Source organism: Hipposideros armiger, unplaced genomic scaffold (assembly GCF_001890085.2).
Source record: "Hipposideros armiger isolate ML-2016 unplaced genomic scaffold, ASM189008v1 scaffold_808, whole genome shotgun sequence".
In the NCBI taxonomy this organism is placed as follows: domain Eukaryota; kingdom Metazoa; phylum Chordata; class Mammalia; order Chiroptera; family Hipposideridae; genus Hipposideros; species Hipposideros armiger.
The window spans coordinates 804,930-825,527 of NW_017732158.1; the positions used below are offsets into that span (position 1 = coordinate 804,930).

At 39.9% G+C, this 20,598-nt stretch overlaps 1 protein-coding gene across 1 annotated transcript in view; it reads left to right on the top strand.

Annotated features, from left to right (window-relative positions):
- The window catches only part of LOC109374297 (guanine nucleotide exchange factor VAV3), a 311,672-nt gene that overhangs the window by 243,570 nt on the left and 47,504 nt on the right, over positions 1-20,598 (top strand). Inside the window, exons 16-18 of the mRNA XM_019628800.1 lie at positions 6,024-6,125; positions 6,431-6,531; positions 19,134-19,159. Of these exons, the coding sequence (XP_019484345.1) occupies positions 6,024-6,125; positions 6,431-6,531; positions 19,134-19,159 (229 nt within the window). The remainder of the gene's footprint in view (positions 1-6,023; positions 6,126-6,430; positions 6,532-19,133; positions 19,160-20,598) is intronic.

Genomic DNA, 20,598 nt, shown 5'->3' on the forward strand with positions numbered 1-20,598 from the left:
GATTTTTATTGGGGAATTGGGGGGATGGGAACAGTGCTGGGGAATTGGGGAAGGGGAACAGACAAGTTGCTGTCCTTTTGTTCTTCAATCTAGTTTGTTTTTGATTCACGGAAAATTTGGGGTTTTACATAAATAAATGAATCCAGCCATCTTTATTTTTTACTTTTAAAGATTATGTAAATAGTTACCAATATTTTCTTCAAGTAATTTTATGTGTTTTGCTTAAACCAAATTTCGGGTTTCTGTCTAAACTTTATATTCTCCATCTTTATATAGACTGTAAGCTCCACGAGAGCAGCCATTTTATCCATCTGATTCCTGATTGGTGGCTGTACTCATGACACATCATAGGCATGTTTTGCATATTTATCAAATAAATAATGTAAACCTTTAATTAGAGAAACTTATATTGTCATAAAATGGGTAATAGAAATGTAGCTTCCTTAACATTTTCAAAAAGCTGGAAATGTATTTTCTAAAATGTAATCTGTTATTTTCCCACTGCCTAGAACATTTGAAACATTCTTTTTCTTGATCATCTTTAGATTTCAGCTCAACTACAGTTTCCGTAGGCAAGCCTTCTGTGATGTCCATTGACAGGGTCACATTCCAAATGTACGTTTTCCTAACACTGCCTTTCTTTGCGGCACTTGTCACACCTGTAGTTTCACAGTAGTTTGAATTATTTAGAGAGTTATTTTCCCTACTAGCACAAAACAGACAGAGACATTACTTGTTTTTCCTCATCATTGTATCCCACTGCCTAGCACTTATTATTTAATAAGATTTTAATTTTTTGAATGGATGAATTAAGAAATGAACAAACTGTCACAAAACTTGTATACCGATTTTTTGCCTATGCTTGGTCCCCTTCAAGACGGTTATCTTTTGTATTATTGATCTTTCTATCTGGGTGTTGTCAGTAGCTTTAAAAAGCGTTTTTTTCTCTTAGCTTATGATGGCCTCCCACATACTCCCTACGATAATTTATCTTAGTTTTAAACATTTCCCGACTATATCCTTAAACATTTTTATTTTTCCAGTTGAATTTTGTAATCATTTGTCAAGTTAAAAAAAGTGTGTGTGTGTGTGTGTGTGTGTGTGTGTGTGTGTGTGTGTGTGTGTGTGTTGGTTTGCAGGAAGGGATTGTTTTAAATTTATAAGTTAACTTGAGGAGAAATTGTATATTTATAATAAAATGTGTAAGCTTCTTACTCAAGAATTTGGTTATGTAGCTTTTATTTGGCCAAAAACTTCTTAGTTTCCTCAATTAATTTTTAAATTCTGTTCTTACAGAACCTGAACATTTCATGCTAGGATTTTTCTTAGACATTTTTGTGCAGGAAAGGGTTAACTTGGAAGGCTTGAGTCTGCTGGCAGGGTTGACCCTTGGCTGGCTTTTGGAACTTGGGTTTTGAAATGTTCCCTGTGATGCTAAGTGATAAGGTTATTTGATGTGCCAAGGGAACTGAATTTCATTGTGCCAGGCTGCCTAGACTTTTTTTTTCTTTTGTTTTAAACTACATGATTTACGGTGAGCACCCACTTTCCTTCTGGGAGTTTTTAATGATTGTGACAGATCATGAAGGCTGAGTGTGCCTGTGTGACCAGGCTGTTTTTATCTGGCCTTAAATGAGTAACCAGCAAAATTAGCAGTTGCAGGTTAAGGGAGACATTTTAGGCAGAGTGAATTAGAAAAGCACAGAATTATGGAAGAAAAGAATATGTTGGGGAAATGTGCGAAGGTCTGTATATCTATAGTGTATGGCTTAGGAGCACCTGCGAGAGAAGAGCTATGTGAGAGGTAGCTAATGCTAGAGTTTGAAACAGTTTGTGTGCCAGTGCTAGAAGTTTTAACTTGATCCCGCAGCCTGTAGGAACCAGCAGGTCTTCAAGGGGAGGGAGTGACATAACTATATTTTTCTTTTTTGAAAATAATTCTTGGAATGGTCTTAAATTCTGTGGAAGGTGGTCTAAAATAGGGAGATGGAATAATTAAGAAGATCATTGTAATGATTTAGTATCCAGATATTGAGGGTTTGATTTAGGTGGTGAGAAGAGAGAATGGAACCTGAATTTTCGAGGAGGTATTTTCAAGGTTGCATCAACAGAAATTGGTCATGATTTCAGAGTAGGAGAAATTGGAGCTGAGGAGGGGTTAAGAGAAAATGAATTTTGGACTGCATGAGGGAGAGGGAAACATTCATTGCTGTTCTCAAGTTTCTAGGTGGGAAGATGGAGTGAACAGTGATTGATTTGAAATCAGAATTTGGTTAGAATCAGATATGTTAAGAAAGGTGTGGAATTGGGCTTTGTATGCATTTGCAATACTTGAGGAGCTGCTGGCAATGCAGATGTGGAGAATGGAGAAGGTGCCCAGGCCAGTAGGGGGAGAAGGTTGGGGGAGGCGGGCAGCATTACTCCTGAGCTAGTGCCAGCCATGGAGCCAGGTGAGAATGGAGATAATTTGAGGGGAACATGTGAAGTTACAAGAAGCATCAACATACCTTGCTTTGTAAATAGTTGATTGACTGATTAATTGCATTGATAGTGGGCCCTATATGAAGCAAAAGAAATGGCAACAGTTTGAGAAATCTACAGAATTTCATCCAAGTTCTCATAAGTACCCTGCAATATATCAAAGCAGGTCACTAAAGTGGAATCCTTTCTGTGTAACTGCATGGCCGAGCTGGTGAGATAACTAAACTATATTTGACCCTCAGTTCTCATATATAGAAAACCCAGCCCTGTAGTTGGCCTCGCTATACCCACCCACTCTTGCTTCACTACAAGGAATTCTCTACATAATTGCCACAGAAGGTTTTTTGTTGCTGTTGTTTAACTAAATATGACGCCAATCCCTGTATAAGATCTCACCTGTTTCCTTCGCCCCTACCAGCCGCTCTTACCTCATCTCTTATACTCCCTTTCCTTCTTCATTGGGCTTCAGCCAAAGGATCCTTCTTTCTGTTTCTACCTGTATATATGGTCGGTACTTAATAAATATGAAGCGAATGAATGACTCTGCCTTCTAGGTTTGTTGTGAGAGGTAAAGGTGAAAAAGTATACGAAGAGCCTATTAAGGTGCCTGGTGTATTAGGGGTGTACAATAAATGCCACTTTGCTCATTTTTGTCCTTGTGCTACCCAGTCTATAATTCTGATATTTTTCTATCTTCTTTTGCTCCCATCTACCTTTCTAACTCCTCCCATCCAGCCAACTTACTGTCTTTGGTCTTTGCATCCCCCCCAGACTAAAGACTATGTGTGTGTGTTGACGTCTCTCTTCAGCTGGCACTTGGCATGACTTCATCTAATTCCCTGGACTTTTCCATGTGCCATCTCCTGAATAGCCCCATTTCTTATTGTGCTTATTGTCCTTGGATTCAGTCCCAAGGCCACTGAGCGCTTAACAACTTTTTTGTATGAAATTCCCAGGAGAAAGGGAGCCCTCTGGGGATTCGATCCCAAGGGACTCTCCACTCATAAAGCACCATCCTGATCACATGATTAATATGTGGATTTGTAATCAGCAATTCGTAAATGATAGCCAGTACTTATGACCACCAACTCTGGGCCAGACAAAGCCCTAAGCACTTTACATTGCTTTGTAAGTCTGATTTTATTAGTATTCCTGGTTTATACTTACTACCTTGCCTGAGGTCACACTGCTAGTGATTTGCAAGTTAGTATTTGAGCCCAGGTGGAATTTCTGATTCTTGCCCTCAGCTATGCTTTTATATTCTGCAGTGCCCCAGTAGCAGTTCCAGGATCATAGAATTAACTTTTATTTTTTAGTATTTGATTTAAAAATTTAAAAATAATATGCAGTTATAGTTTTAAAAAATTATAACCGTTCCTTCCTACCATCCTACCCTACTACTTCAAGCCTTGTTTCCCTTATGGCAACTACCGCTAACAATATTTTCAGAATTATTTTCTTTATTATAATACATGCCTTTTAGTCTCTTCGTGTGACTCCGCTCAACTTTTTGTCTTCTGAAAAGTCGGCTTATTCCTAGTTAGTTGGTAAAAGTGTTAAATACAAATGGTCCAAAGTCAACTCTGATATATACAATTCAAGTTGTACTCGTACATATATTTGTATATGTGAATATGCAGCATACATATGTGTGTGTGTGTGTGTGTGTGTGTGTGTGTGTGTGTATACACAATTTGAGTTAACCCTAAGAGAAAGGTGTTCCACCTATGTCCCAGGCAGGCTTCTAAAATTAATTAAATCCTTACCTGTTTGGGACCCATTTACCTGAGTTTCTGACTGAAGGAGACCTAGTTACTCGTATATTCTAAAACTTCAGGCTGATGAATTCTTCAGGTTCCCAGGACTGAAACTGTTATTTGACAATTCATCTATGACTGTACTATCACCTTGGTGCTTACAGAAAATTGAGCGGCCCTTCCTTGCTAAGGAAATGGGGTCCAGTGATCTTTTCAGGCCTGGCTTTATGGACTCAATAATCAAATGTTTCTGAACAATGTGCAGAGAGTTTTGTTTCCAGGTTCTTGTCTTTTCTGTACTCCTCCCTTCATGAAGAACGCTGTAATTTTAATCAGCCACACAGAGATACCTCGACAGAAATGGCCGTGCTTTTCAGCATGCATGGGAATGTTTTCCTAAAAAGTGAGGTCACCAGAAGCGCAGAGCAGAGAAATCCCAGATGGCACTCATATTTGATTTCATTTTTAGCACGCTCATATTCAGCAGATGGATTGGAAGGCTGACCTTGCTGACACTTCTGCATCACTGCCTGCCACTCCAATTGCCTTTGCAAATGTTTTTTCATAAGGCTCCTCCTGGCCCCTCAGAGATTGATGCCTGGTCGCCTCCTGTGTTATGCTTCATTAGGCCGAGGCTCTGTGTGGTGGAGAGTCGCCGTAGTCTAGAAAAGGGGAAATCCTAGTTTATCAGTAGCACAAACTTTTCCTGTAATCTCTCAAATTACTTGTAACATTTCAGAGAGCATCATCTCTTTCTAGGTGTACCTGTGATTTGTAACTGTTTTTAACTTACTCCTTTCTAATTTTTATGCTTTCTTCTGTGACGTGGATAAATTATGAATAATTGAACGAATTAGAAATGGCTAACCTTGCCTGTTTCCAGGATCCCTACTAGACACAAAAATCTAATGACATTAAGGTGAATTTTGCCTTGCCCTGTGGCTCCAGTGGTGAAAAGTACAGACCTGGGTTGGAGTTCTTGATTCTGTCATTTCCCTTACTTGAGGGTAAGCCTCAGTCTGTGAAGGCGACCCTGTTAGTGCCTCCAACTCAGGACTGGTGTGAAGGTTAAACGAGATAACGAACAAGAGGTGCTTGTCACAGGATCTGCACCAAGTAAATGCACCGTGAATATCAGTTTCCAGTATGCTTAATATAGTTTTTGTATCTGTGTATAACATAAATACAATATAAAAAATAAATAATAAAAGAATCTAGTTTTTATTTGGATTGCAAGGAAAGTGAATTGTTTGTTAAGGAGGAATTTTTTTTGATGATCAGGCTGATGCTTTGTTTGAAAATTTTTCATAAAATTATGTTATTTACTTTGGTAAATCATCCATATAAATACCTATTTAGGGATGGCCTTTGTGGAAATGCAGCCCCCTCGCCCCTCCCTGCCACCCTCTCCAGCTAGTTTATATGTCAGTGATGTCTACAGGAAAGAAATGACCATGCAGCATGAATATCCAGCGGGTTTTGTGTTTTTCCTGGCAGGTTGATTGACGTGGCCATCCTGTAAAGTCCCCTGGGATCACTCAATCCTAAGAAGGATCGGATTGCTTACATCCTCATGTGTTGCTGGCTCTGCCACAACCAGATTTTAATGCCTATTTTAATGCAAAGCACACTTTTGGCTTTTAGAAAACATTGCCTCCTTAACTGCCTTTTTGCTTGAATCAGGTCTCTACCCCATGGTATGCTGATGGATTTATGTTTTAGATGACTAGACTGCTCCTTTGTTGTGAAACTTTCTTTAGGAAGTTTCTTTCCCCCTTCTTATAGATCTAACATAAGGCCTGACTACGCAGACTCCAATTTTCATGAGTTCAAGATGCACACCTTCAACCGGGTTACGTCCTGCAACGTCTGCCAGATGCTCCTGAGGTAAGCTGGCTGGGGCCCGTCTTTCCATGTGTGGGATAATTGCTAAGCGTCTCAGACTTTTCTAACATCCCAGTCAAAATGTCCTGAAGAGGGGATATCGCCTTAAGAGCCTGGATCCCACAGAGCTTGTGTTGACCTTGTACCTGGACCGGGCAGTCCCCCAGCACCCCAGGGAGGCCCCCTCCCTTTGCTGAGAGGACTTGGTATAGCACTATGCTCCCGTGTTCTCCTTCCGCACACTAACGGTTTCATAAAGGCAGAATTCAGCACCTTTTAACGTATCACTCTCTCATTTTACCTTGCAGAGGAACGTTTTATCAAGGCTATTTATGTTTCAAGTGTGGCGCGAGAGCACACAAAGAATGTTTGGGAAGAGTAGACAATTGTGGCAGAGCTAATTCTGCTGGTAAGTCGTGCTTCTTATGTGACTCTGCCTTTAATTAGGACATAAAACTTGCTAAACACAATTAAGGCCTAATTTACTCTTATCATGTATTTACTGTAACATATCTGCTTTTGAAACTATCATTTAGAAGCACAGTTAGGAAACTGTTGAAATTCATGTGACTTTTCTACATATCTGTCTGGCAGACAGAGGGTTTCGAGGGGCTCAGAAGGTTTCAGGTCACCCATTTCACTCACCCTAACTCCTAAATCTCACCAATACTGTACAAATACAGACAAAACAGACAAATGGGGTAACAAAAACAAAACAGAAAAAAGTTATTCTTCATTTCTATCTTTAGTTCGTAAATTTCTCCCATAGTCTCGTAAATGTTCGGCTCACAAATACTAATGATGCCAGTAGTCAGCATCACACAGACTAATTCGTGAATTAATGAATGGAATGCATTGTCATTTTCCGGCATTCAACAAAGAGCATATATTCTTTGGATATTGTGTACATAGTTCCCCTTGGTTTTTAAAAATAATACTCCATGATTGTTACATGAGCCGGTTTCTCAGGCTGGCGGCAATTATGCATTCCGTAGCCTTTTGCCTCTCTCCGGCCCTCTTGGGCTTTCTTCCTTCTCTTTCTTTTCTGGCCTCTTTATTCTTTCTCTTTCTTCTTCTTTCTCTTTGTCCTTTTCCCCCGAGTTTCTCTGTGTTTTATCAGTAAGACCTTTCAAAATCAGAGAAACTTTTTGAACAGAAGAAAGGGATCTTTAACAGCTTGCGTTCAAAAGGTAGCCATGTCAACCTTTGATTTTCCCAAAGGAAAAGGTGGACATTGAATTATTTTGGAGAATATGAAGAAGAGTGAACCGGGGAATAATAGCTCGTTTGAGAGTTGACTTCAGAAAAGAGGCAATTGTAGAAAAGGTGTGAATCCTATTAGAGGACTGAGATCAGAGTACACTCCCCTCACTTTGCTCCTTCAGTAGATGTTTTTCAAGGGCCCCATGAGCCTTTCTTGATGCCAGGGATGGGCAGCTGCAAGGAAAAAGATCCCGGCATTAGTTGAGCATCTGCACTGTGCCTGCCCTGCCTGGACCTCTGCTCAGTCCTTCCTGCGTGAACTCATTCAGTCCTAAGAACAGCCCTTTCCATTTTTTCTGACGAGGGTCAGAGTGCTTATGCAACTTGCTCAAGGAGACAAGATTATCACCTATTAATATTTTTGAAGGCCAGAAACAGCCTACAAAGTTGTAAAATATAAAAGAAATATAGCATTATTGTTATTCTTTGTCTACCGAATACCATCGATCACTTAAAGTTTTGTTGTTCTATCTTTACATGCCCCATCCTTTAGTGTCTTTGAGGACTCTTAACATGTTATTTGCACATGGTAGGCTAATGTAGTTTTATAAACCCCACAGCCCTGTTGTATGAGTTTCGGTCTGTGAGGAATAGAAAGCTTTCTCATAGTCGGCATGGTTCTTCCATTCTAAAGTGAATAGTGTAGGAGAATCAAGCAGAGATGGTCGAAAATCTCACTCTGCTATTTGTCAGCTACATGAACTTGGGAAGTTACTTAAACACCCTGAGCTTTCCTTTATTCATCCGTAAAATGGAAATTAGAGGATTTTTGTGAGGATCAAATGAAATAATGTCGATGCTTTAGTGCGGAGCCTGAGCACAATAAAAACTCAGTATTTGAATCCAAGGTGTTATGATGAGAGCCAGTTCTTTTTGAGAAGGATGGGCTTAACCTGTATTTTTGTTGTTGTTTTTGTAATATGGAGCAAATATTGGATAGGAAAGTTTGTGAGCAACGAACTTTGAAGTGATATGCAAAAATGACACTAACTTTTATGTAAAAAAAAATAGTCGACAGAAAACAGTTGGGAATTCTGCCTAGCCAAGTTCAAGAGTGGTATATTCCGAGCGCCTGTTCCCAGGTCATTGTTTCAGTGTACTCTGTCCTTCAATGGGTCGCTGTGTGTAGGGAGACAGCATGAGATGGCAGGGAAGCCACCAGCTCTGGAGCCTCTTCTGATTCGAATGTGGCTGCACGATGTACTGCAAGGTGACTTTGGACCCACTTACTTCACCTGTGTAACTCTTAGTTTCTTCCCTTCTGAAATAGAGATAATAATAACACCCAGCCTTTCAAAGTTTTTTTTTTTTTAATTAAAAAATTAAAAAAAAATAAATACATATAAAGTGCCAGGTAGCATTCTAAGTACTTTACCACTATTAACTCATTTTGTCCCATGAAAGCTCTGAGAAGTTGGTTTTATTGCTTTTCTTATCTTGCAGATAAGAAACTGAAGCACAGAGAAATAAGTAACTTTTCTAAGTTGCCTAATCAATAGAGTGAAGAGTCAAATCCAGGTGGTCCAGCTCCTGAGTTGGTTCTTTTTTTTTTTAAATTTTTTTTTTTATTATTAGTTTCGGGTGTATTTCTGAAGCTGATGTTGAATAATATTGTATGTCCTGAGTTTGTTCTTAACTCCAGGCTATGACTTAGCTGTGAGGATCTATGTCTGATGTGTTGAATGCACAGCACCTAACCATAGTAAAATCTTGTGCTTGGTTTTCTCTGGGTAAGCGAGAGGTTTTCTAATAGTTCTTTTTTTGTTGTTTTGTTTTTGTTTTTTTAAAGTAATAACACTGTTCAATTTAGCTAAATTAGTAACTACCAACTGTGTTTAGATTTAAATGTTTTGAAGTGCAAGAAATTCAGGCACACCTGGGGATCGTGCCTGTCTCAGAGCAGGAAGATTTAGACTCCTTCAGTCCTAGGGCCTCTTATTTTAAGATGAGGAAATGGAGTCATAAAAACATGAAAATAAAATAAAATAAGAATGAGACTTTTGGTGCCCTGCAGGTTATAGATAATGCTTACTTATACAGATACCGTTCATTAAAAGGTAGCATCATTCTCTAAACTTGGTTATGTCATTCATTATAAAGCAGGATGAAGGTTTTTAGAACCTCTGGCTAAATTTGTTTCTTGGAGTTTTAAATTCCAAGAAACTTGCTGTCTTGATTCTCTCTCTGCCTTTTGTCCTTATGTTGACCCCCATTCTCCTGCTGTGCATCTGTCCTCACTCTCATCCCCTGTCTCTCCCCTTTCTGTCCTCTTCTGCTCAAGACTTGAAGAGACCGATGGCATGGGATGCTTATAGTCAGTTAACTCGTGGTATGAAGCGGTAAGAACCTGCCAGGAGCCTTCCCTTTTTGGCCTTTAGCTTAGCATTTGCTGGGGAGCCCTTATAAATAAAGGGGCCTTATTGTCAGAGTAAAGAGGAATCTCTGTCACAGCTCTATCGGCAGCCTTCTTTCCCACATGCCCAAACATGCCCTCTAAAGGTTGGCAGTTAGGACAAACTCACCTCTTCCTGCACTGGTGTAGGTAGTAACCGTGGATAGAGTGTGAGTTTAAGCTTGGTGGGGCTGATGTGAGTGTGATAAGGTAGGTAGGATTTTGAGGTCACAGACAAGCTAGACTTCATGGGCCGTGTCCCCATCCGCAGAGAATCTCAACATTGGCTGAAGTTTTGCACAGTCCTTTGTTTCGGCATCCAAGAACTGGATGTAGCAGGTCAGCAATGTAGTTTTCCATGACTGGTATGGTCTTTGGGGAAATGTAGGATGAGAGCGGAGGGCACAAGGAAGGACAAGATGTTTCAGGGGCTGCACACATAGTTTACTTGAATGGCGCTTTTGTATGGAAGAGAGTATGATACCATTTTAGGAGAACTTGACTTTGGGGGAAATCACCCAACAGCCAAATTTAAAGCAAGTGAACAGTATTGATTTAAGGCAAACTCAAGTGCTTACATAATCCAGCTTTCCCATAAAATTAAATCATAGGTGATTTGAAATGATTGACCCCGACTGTATAGAACTTTATAACTCCATTGCTTAGCACTAACTACATAGTCTCACTATATTCTCAAGAGACAAAAAGAGATTCTGATTGGCTCACTGTGAGTCAGGGGTTCACTTGTCCAGAATATGGTGGCTAGTAGGAATGCTTAAGTTGTTGTGAATGTTGGATAGGGGTGGAAGGCAATTCCAAAGAAATGGAGCATTTTCACTCAGCACTGGGCATGTTTATAGATAAAGAGAGTGGTCAGTTGGAGAAAAGGCATGAGTTGTTCAAAATGACACAGTAACCCAGAGGCTAAATGAAGGCTAGAGATTCTTCCACTCTACCTTGTCATTGCCAAATCCACTGGTCATCACATTTCAGGCCTTGCCTGACTTGACCTTTCTCTATGACTTGGCACTATTAACCATTCTCCTTGACACTTTCCTACACAGCCCACCATTTTCCCGATGTCATCCTTTGGCTATCTGATTAATTTCTCTGGCGTTAGCTATAGCCTACATCCCAGGTAGATCAGACTCCATTTCCATGTAAACTTTTCTCCTGAACTTTAAGTTCAAAATTTCCACCTTCTTCTCACATGTCCCTTCCCGGGTTTCCTGTAGTGACTTCACATTTCACATATCTACAAACTTCCTCCTCCTATTTCTTGTCTTAAACGTCCACCATCCATACACTCAGCCAAACCTGAGCGTCAGTCTTGACTTACCCCCGCCCTCATCTTCATTCACTTGCCTATTCTTCTTAGTGCTCCTCCTGAGTCTCTCTAGAATCCACTTATATGGTATTGCTATAGATTAAAAAACAAAGCAAAACAAACATGACTCATTGTTTTCTGTTTGGACAACTACAAAAGTTTCCTAACTTTCTGCTGTTAATCTTACTCCTTTTATACATGATCTTTATTAAAATTAAGTCTGATGTATCACTCTCTGCTTACTATACCTTCCATTTCTCACAGTGTGATGTCCTAACTTCAATTAGACTATGAGCCTCCCACTGATGAGAACCATGCTTAATTGATGTCCTGACCTCTGTAGGCCATGGTAGATGGGTGAGGGAGAGGATAGACTGACAAATAGATGGGACAGATTAATGAGTAGAACTGCAGTGCGCCATGATTTCCGGGTCCTGATCACAATAATCTTAGAACCAGAAGCAAGAGGTTGTGGGAGATGGTTCAGATTTTGGTTCTACCCTTATGGAGACTGGAGCTTGACTGGATGTATTGTAAGTGGGATAGAAACCTTACATGAATCCCTGGCTGGTACTTTCAAAATAAAAGGTAGAAAACTGGATAGGCCTAGGAAGAGCTCATGGCCCTGCGTGTCGATCACAGGCCTTTCATACGGGACACCTAGGTTAGGTTAATAAGTAGCAAGAAAGTGAACTGGCTCGCAGACCACCTGATGACAAAAATACCACTATTTTTGAGAAATCTACTCCCTGATCCAGTCAGTCCCATTTTTAGAATTCTTGCTTGGCTCTTACTGTTTCCTTTCCTTGAAATACATTCCCTTTTGTCCCTACACTTCCAAGATCCTACTCTTCTTTTACTTTTTCTCCAAACTTTTTACCAATCATTTACTTTCACCATGACCACCCCAATGGTAGCCTGATTTAAATTGTTCTCTAGTTTTTATGTAGGTTTTATGTATTTGCCAAGGTTAGGCTGTGTTGTGAATAAGAAACCCCGAAATCCCAGTGGCTTTAACAAATCAAAGTTTATTTCTCTCATACACTATGCTGTGGGTTCTGTCACCCCCCCCCCAAGGTAACTCCCTTTTAAGGAATGGTTTGGGGATCCCAGCTGTTTCCATCTTGTGACTCTGCCATTTCAACACATGGCCTCCAGGGCTGCTGCTCTGAAGACCCATAGACTAGAAGTGAGCACTGCCATTTTGTTTTATCACAGTCCATTGGTTAAAACCTGTCATTAGCCTTAATTTCAATTCAAGTGAAGCTGGGCATTGTAGTGGAACACATAGACTGGTTAGTGAGCACTGCTGTCCCTGGCACTTTTTGCTGCTCTAGTGGATTATGTGCTCCTTCCTGTGTTTCTCATTTGTACCCACCGCTTAGTAGCATGTCCAAAGTCAGGGTGCATAATATCAAGTTGTCAATCCTTTTTCCCTAAATAGGAATATTTCACCCCTAATGCATTCCTTAATAGTGTTGGACGTGACTAAATACTAGCCATTAAGCTTTTGAAGTAGTGCTTATGCACTTCTTTTTGTGGAAGTTAAGCCTTCTTTGGACGTTGTCTTCCCTGGGTTCAAAAACCTTGCATTTCATGCTCTATATCCCTTAAATTTATCTAGTCTTCATTCATCCTTGAAATAATAATTACTTGGCAAAAATGCAGTGCATTTCTGAATAAAGGATGTAATTCATTCGTACTAATACTTGACTATGACAGATTATTAACTCAAATACATATGAAGTATGAAAAAAGTATTTTAATCATTTTTTATATTTATAAGACAAACTGTGCAACTTGGAAACAAATTTGAAGGTTGGGTGATTAGTTTATGTCTTAATATTTGAAAATTTGCATGGATATAAAGAGCAGGCAGTTCTACTTTCTTTTTCGTTGAACTTGAGTTGACTCCTTTACATTCACCATGGCAACCTCAATGATCCACACGTACACAGACTCTGAAGTGTGCTGCCCAAACTTCCCAGCCTCAATAATGAATAGGTATGAACTCCATTATATGGGATTCTCTGAACAAGTCACTGCAAAGCTGATATAATTCTAGAGTGGCATTTCTTTCTCACAGTGTACTGCCTTGAAAGTCTAGTCTTAGACTCCAACTTTTAGGGACATTTGTGTTTTTCCCCTCCTATATAACATGTAGCTAAAAACCCTTTGGTCCCCTTCTTACCCTGACATTGATCAATATAGCTTGCATTGCGTCCTTTCAGTTTAAACAAAGAAAGTAACATTGGAAGGCAAATATTGCTGGAGCAGACAACTTTGGTTTAGTGCATCTTTCCATTTAGCGGGAATGCAAGCCTCAGCGGCTCTAATATTTAACCGAGGCAGATCCCAGTTTGCTTATCTGTTTAATCTTGCTCTTTTATCTAGGCCAGCTGCCGCTCCCGTTGCTGCTGGAGCCACTCCTAATTCAAAGAAGTAGCCTTGGTATCCTAATTGTTTCAGCCTGCAAATTTGCTACCTAGAACCTGTACCCCAAACTGGCATCTGAGATGGCTCTTTTATAAACAATAGTATTGCAGTAGTTTAATGTGAGATAGGCAATTAGGATAACATTTTATTTCAGCCTTCCATCACCAGCTATTTTATCACAGTACTTTTATATGAACTGAGGCACAACCATTGATTACAGGACCAAAAATACCTGGTTCTACTTAATATTACTTAAAACCTCTTACATACATTAGTCCACTTTTTTAAAACTTATCAAGACAATTTTATACTCAAGGATAGTTTGTATTCTTTTTTTTTTTTTTTTTTTTTTTTTTTAGCTGAGCCATCCTGCTACCTGTTGGCAGCTCAGCGGCTGCTCAGCTCGGGCTGGACTCGAACCGCTGTTGCTCAGAGCTCAAACTCTTGAGCGAGCTCTTAACCAACTGAGCCACTCGGCTGACCCTTAGTTTGTATTCCTTCCATTTAACTACTTGGGTCAGTTTAATGATCTATTAATACTTATTAAAGTGAACTGGAAACTGTTTTATGGTTGGATTCCTGTTAGAGTTCCCGAAAAGAAACCAAAGCCTTTTTCCAAGTATTATTTACACTTTTTTTTCCCACTTCAAAATATTGCTGTAGATCTGAATAGTGAACATAGCATTTGTGCAACTTCCAAAACTGGATCAGTTCAACTGTCTTTCAGTTTTAATGGTTCACAAGCAAGCATGTTAGCCATGAAGACAAGACACTCTACTAGTAATGCCTTTTCGGTGGCCTTCTTTGAGACAAACGGTCTTACCGGAGATTGATTTGTTTAGTCTTAAGAAATAGAACTTCAGATAAGAGACAAAGCAAATTGTGTAGTAATGTATGCTCTGAGAGCCACTTGTATTGGAAAAAAACAAATATAATGGGACTGGAGTTTTTGTTTAAACAAATGAATTATATGAGTCTAAAGCCTCAGTGGAAATCACTTCTGTTACACAAACATGCACATTGAACCCTGTGCTGACATTGAAGGTAGCTCTCTGAGCTCCTCAGTCACACTAGGTCTCTGAGGCACATTAAACCAGTTGGGACATGAAGAAAGAACACAAGGTATAAACCCCTTGAGGGCCTGTGAGTCACCATCTAGAAAGGTTCTTGAAAGGGTAAGAACATTTTATAGTTGGATCAATAGGGGCCTGAGAAATAAGTGGCAGGGTGAAGACAAGTTGAGGATTAAAAACTTTTGGAAACTTGAAGAATTAAATTACTATCCTAAGGCACTTCCCAGGAGAAAAAGACTGAGAGAGACACTTTTTCTTCAGATCTCAACCAGCAACCTTTCTAGTTGGTGAGAATTCAGCCAAAGTAGATTTGATGATCATCAGCCCTTAATATCTTAGTCCCGATGCAGAGCTGTGACACTAAGTTTTTNGGAGATGATTTCACTTGATTATATTTAAGTAATGTGAAGTGGGTTGTATTTACAGAAAGAAAGTGTGCTATTAAGAAGTGGTTAATAATTTTCGCAGGATACTAAATAATTCTCTCCAGGCACTTTTATACTCTTAAAAATTACATGTAAGTCTATTACGAAAGGACTTAATTTTCACGTTGATTTTTAAAAAAAATGTAGCATCAGTGTTTTAATGGCTTGCTTAACTTTTGAATATAATAAGTGTACTTTTATTTAATGTGTGATTCTGCTAATAATCTCTACTTTGGGTGGATAATTATAGTAAGCTCTTATACTGGCCAATTTATCTGGAAAGTTTAGCTTGATTTAAGGAAGAAGTGTAGCAAATGGACATTAAGAACCACCATTCACTCCCCACCAACACACTCCATACTCCCCACCAAGATGTGTGGAAGTGCTTTCACTCACTCAGGCAGATGCTTTATGATGTTCAGAAGTCTTCCCAGAAGTAATCGAAGCCCTTTTGTAAGCTCTGTGATTTTTACTTTTTACCCCCTCTCTTAAAGATCTTCTTTTCCTCCATGTACCAGTTTGTAGTCCTGTTGTGCTCCCCTGTCAGTAACCATGATTGTGAATTTTTTATTTTTTATTTTATACCTCATTCTCAAGGTAGGTCAGCTTTCAATGGCCACAGGACCCATGGGGTCTCCTTGACCACACCCACTGGAGTGGACCTTCAGAGGCCACCTCTAGCTCCAGGAAGCAAGGCTATCATTCCACACCTAGTTAAAACACACCTACTTTAAATGTATTCCCTAACATAGGTTTCTCTACCTTTGAAAAAGATAGAGGAACCAGAGCCTGTTCCATATGCAAACGAACCTTTGCTTGGTTTGTTGGTAAAATCAACAGAGAGAATTAGGTTTCTCCCAAAAGAGGCAAGAAGAGAGAGTCTTGGACGATAAAGGTATTACTTTTAGGTAAAGACATGGTCATAGGTAATGAATCAAGAAATAAAATTAGGTTGTTTGGTTGGTTCCTCCTGCCCACCCCCCGCCCCGCCCTGCCCCAGCAGATCAAAGAGATCAAGAAGCTTCTGCAGCCTGATTCTCCTGATCTCGTGGGCACGTGACGGAGAGCTCCCAGGGATGGCCTCTAGGTGTGCCCTCCTCTCTTTGCTGATGGACAAAGTCTTGTCCAACTCTGTCCCAGGCTTTTGAGAATATTCATGGGGGAGGGGAGCAGGTTTAAATATGTTCTAGACATTTCCNAAATTAGAGCAACTTTACCACGGCATACTTTATCGAAAGAGATTCTTATTCTATTTTCCCAGCCTGAATGAACTTTTACTTTGACAATGTATGAAATAGCATTGCAGTTGGGTTTTCCTCTTTCGCATCCCTGTTATTTTAACATAGGTTAACAGCCATTGCGTTGATATGGTTATCAGAATTTCGATTATGTCTGTGAAGAAGTTAGCTCAAGGGTGTGATCACTAGAGCAACCGCGAAAGTATAAGAAGAGAAGCCTGGCTAAGAATTTCTGAACTCAGAACAGATTCTAGGAGTTATTTCCAGTCCATTGGCTTTTGCCCTATCAGAACATTTACAGAACCTGACCGTGAAATATGATGAAACAAAAACTCTGACTTTCAAGAGCCATTACTTCTGAGCTCTACCCAGCATGAGCCAGTCAGAGTGTGAATGGCCTTAGGCCAACTCCATGGAAGAAATGCACCTCTTTCCTGGGTGGCTGAGTGCCAGGGGAGGGCAGACATGGCGGCTAAAAGGACAGGGAGTGGTGGCAAAGAAAGGGTAAGCCCCAGTAAGGACTCGCGCCCTTGGAGTTGGAGTTACATCCACTCCAAAGCCCCTCTTCCATTTTTCCTGTTTGGATCACACAGAGGAGGCTTTGGGTAGAGCAGTTTGTAGCACATCCAATCAGACTTATGAAGAAAGCTGATTTGCTTGATGAGACACCAAAGAAAGAAAGCAGGAGACAGGCAAGAAGCAGGGAAAACGGAGGGAGCTTTGAGGGAGGTGGTCAGCCAAGTCTCGTTCGTTCCTTACCTTGTGCCAGCCCCATTCACGCCTTGCCTGGTCCTCACACCCTCTTGACTTCTGTGATAGATGCTCTCCTGCATGCAGGCAGCTGGCCAGCTTGCACTGGAACCCTATGCAACAAGATCTGAAGAGCTGTAAACGAGGGTCTTCTGGACCTGGATGTGTTTTCTGGATAAAGAGGGGCAAGTGTCTGCATAGGCATGACCACTTTTTATTTCGTCCTCCTGAGGAGCACCCAGATGACCCTCATGGAGCAGGTGTGACATCTACTGCCACATGGGCTATCATAGCTTTCATGCAAAACAAACAAACAAAATAAACATTTAAAGCATGTTTTAAAAGACCTACTTCCCAAAGGCATAAAAACACGTCCATGCAGGAGCAAAAAAAAAAAAAATACTTTTGAATTGAAATTAAGGTACATATTCATTTATGAACGCTGAACCCAAAAGATCTGAGGTTTTTCCATTTTAAAGGTCACCTGGAAATAGCAAGACTTTCCTCAGTGTCCTTGGATGGCTAATTTAGACTCCCCTCCTGTTTGGTGCTCGCTGCAGTGTATGATACCCAGTTCAGGCTCTTTCTCGAGCTCACTAGTTGGAGAAGAAAGTAGTTTAGGGCTATTCTGGCACATAGATCTTTTTGGTCCAACCAGTGAAACAGGTATTATAACTGCTCTGTTAGGAGCCAAGTTCACCTAAGTTGTGTTCTAAGTCTGGGCACAGTATTCAGCCAAATGGTACTTTTATGGACTCTCTCCCCAAACCAGTTCTCTTAGGCCGTCTTTCTTCTGAAACAATTGCATATTTCTAGAGGGGAGGAATCAATGAAAAAGCTTTCTGTCTAGTTATACTTTGGAAAGGCCAGCTACAGTTTGGACAAAGATGCCTTCATAGCAGGCATCTATGGAAGCTAGGGTGATGGGTTTGAAGTCGACAAAGGAAGGCAGACTTAGCTCTTCTCCAGAAAGGTGACTTTTTGCCCACTTCCATTAAGCAGGAGCAGTCCTTAAAAACAAAACAACAAAACCTCCTGTTCCATGCCCCAGGCAGTCTCCCTGTGTAAAGCAACCTGTGGCAGCCAGTCAGGAGTCCTGACAGACATTTTCCCCTTGAACTCTGGCTCATGAGGCTTCTTGGAAACTCTGTAAGAGGTTCATTTAGGTCGACAGAGCTTACATTTAGGCCTGCCCTCTCCCTCCTGATTTCCGCCTCTGTTTCTTTTTCTCTTCTCAGTTCCTCCTTTAGAGGATCATTTTGGATGGGAAAAGTATAGGCGTGGGCTCGAAATGATGAGGTGTTTTCCTCCACTGTCTAGAGGAGTTGTAACATGTACAGGTGCTCCTGGGTGTGGGGAAAGGAAGCAAAATATCATCCACCCGTTCTTCCATGTGCTATGTGTGCCTCTGAGTGCAGAGCCCCGCTTTGCCACGTTACTCACCTGAAGACCCCAGGGACCCGTTATAACTGTTAGTCATTATCAGGAACTGAAATGTAATGGAAATTATTGTTTCTGTTTATAGATAGGTGAACTAAGGGTGAAGGGAAAATTAATATTGGAGTCAAATCCCATCAGTCTTTAGTTTCTATCTTTAAATAAAAATGTATTTCCCCCTGAATTAAAAATAAGATGCATAGTCACCAATGAAAAAATTATATGCAATATTGTACTGTATTAAACTTGCAATTGTTATAAATCATCAATGTAATATTTTTGTGACTTTTTTAGATTCTGAAAACCAGGTATGTTGAAAGAAAGGTTCCCACCTAGCTTTCTTTTATGCACATAAATTTAGTGCAAGCCACTGTTTTAAGGAGCTTTATGTGGTTGGATTGACATTGCTTAATAAACAATTGAAAAAGTTAAGCCTAACCTAGAAGTCATTTAGAACTATGAGTCACTTTCCTGACAAGCCAATAAGGCACGAGAACCTGTGTTGCAAAACAATCCCTAGGCCAGCCTGAGGGACCCTGGAACTCTATTACAGGTAGTAGTTTGGACAGCTCAGCAGCCGTGTGTTACTGTGCTGCAGAGAACAGGCTAAGGTTGCTAACCAAACAAAAGAGCTTTACTCTGACGATGCCAACTTTTACGTTTGTTTCAGAACAAGGGACGCTCAAACCACCGGAGGTAAGATGAACATTTACACATTTTTATATAACTTTTGCATTTCAGATTGTTTGCTAACTTCAGCAGGCTTGAACTCTTAGAATGTTAAATGTGCCTCTTAAAATGGAGAGACATAGAGACCCTGAGCAACAAAAAGCTTGTGAATGAAATACACATGTTTAATCAGGAATTTTTAGTCACTACCTGAAGATCTGCAGTAGAGGAAAATCATGAATATTTAATCCAAGCACGTGTGTGAATGGAACTTTCAGAATCTTCCTTATTCGGGTAAATTTTAAATAACAGTGGTAGCACCAATCTGGGGATACATTTTCCTAGTTCCCTGAGACAGAATTCCACAAAACCCTGAGGTTTTTAAAGCACTGCCTCCGAAGGCATTTCCTTGGAATGAATAGCCTAGATCTTGTTAGTATGAAAGGAAGTTGGTAGACCTGGCTCTGTCATGGAATGGTGTGCTACTGCCCAGCATTGGCTAGTACTGAAAAGTTCTAACATTGTTCATCTAAGGAGTGGGTTCATGTTTCTAGTAGTTGTCCATCTGAACACACACATAATTCATATCATGTCTTGTTGATCACATTGAGATCTGATAACATATTCTTTTAGTTTAACACAGAATCTGAGGTCTAATGGCTTAGAAGTACGTGATCTGTGTCACCTCTCAGAAGAAAGCTATTTTTAAAAAAAATATGAAAGAATGAAAAATATGGCCGATTCCAGACAACCATTACCTTGTCTTTCAACCAAAAGTAACAAATTTTTTCTCTGACCTCCAAAAAAAGAATGTCAGAGCAAAGAAAATTAAAATGTAAAATATGCATGATTCGTTATGTGAACCAAATCTCAGTGATCTGAGAATTTCAGGATAAAAGAATGACGAAAACATTCTATGCCAAATTATTTTAACACATAATAATTATATCTCATTAAGAGTGGTGTAATAGTAGTATGTTTTTAATAGGCTGGCACTTATATTGTTAGTAAAAATAATACAAAGTACAGCAAGATGTCAAATAAGAGGCAATTTTTTTCTACTCTTTTGCGTAAGCACATAATTTTTTCATATAGGATATCAAGAGTGTGACATGAGGACATTTATATGCACACCTCTTCAGTGTATCAGTTGACTATATTTTAGAATCCAGACTCTAGATCAAGGAATGCATAGAAAGAGAATAATAATTTTAAAATAGGCCCCACAAGTTCTTCCAGGGCTAAAATAAATTAATGTAAAATTTCTTTTAGTGTTTAGTTAAAAACGTAAGATTTTTTTTCACCAGGACTATAAGGATTGTTCCAGAAGTGCCAAAGAAGATCTTGGAAAGCAGCCTTTCTGTTCATCTCATGTTATTAAATTATTGAGACAGGTTTCTTTGTAGAGGTCTGAACTTGAACTTAGTGTTACTGTACATTTATCCTGTTAAATATAGATTTTTTTT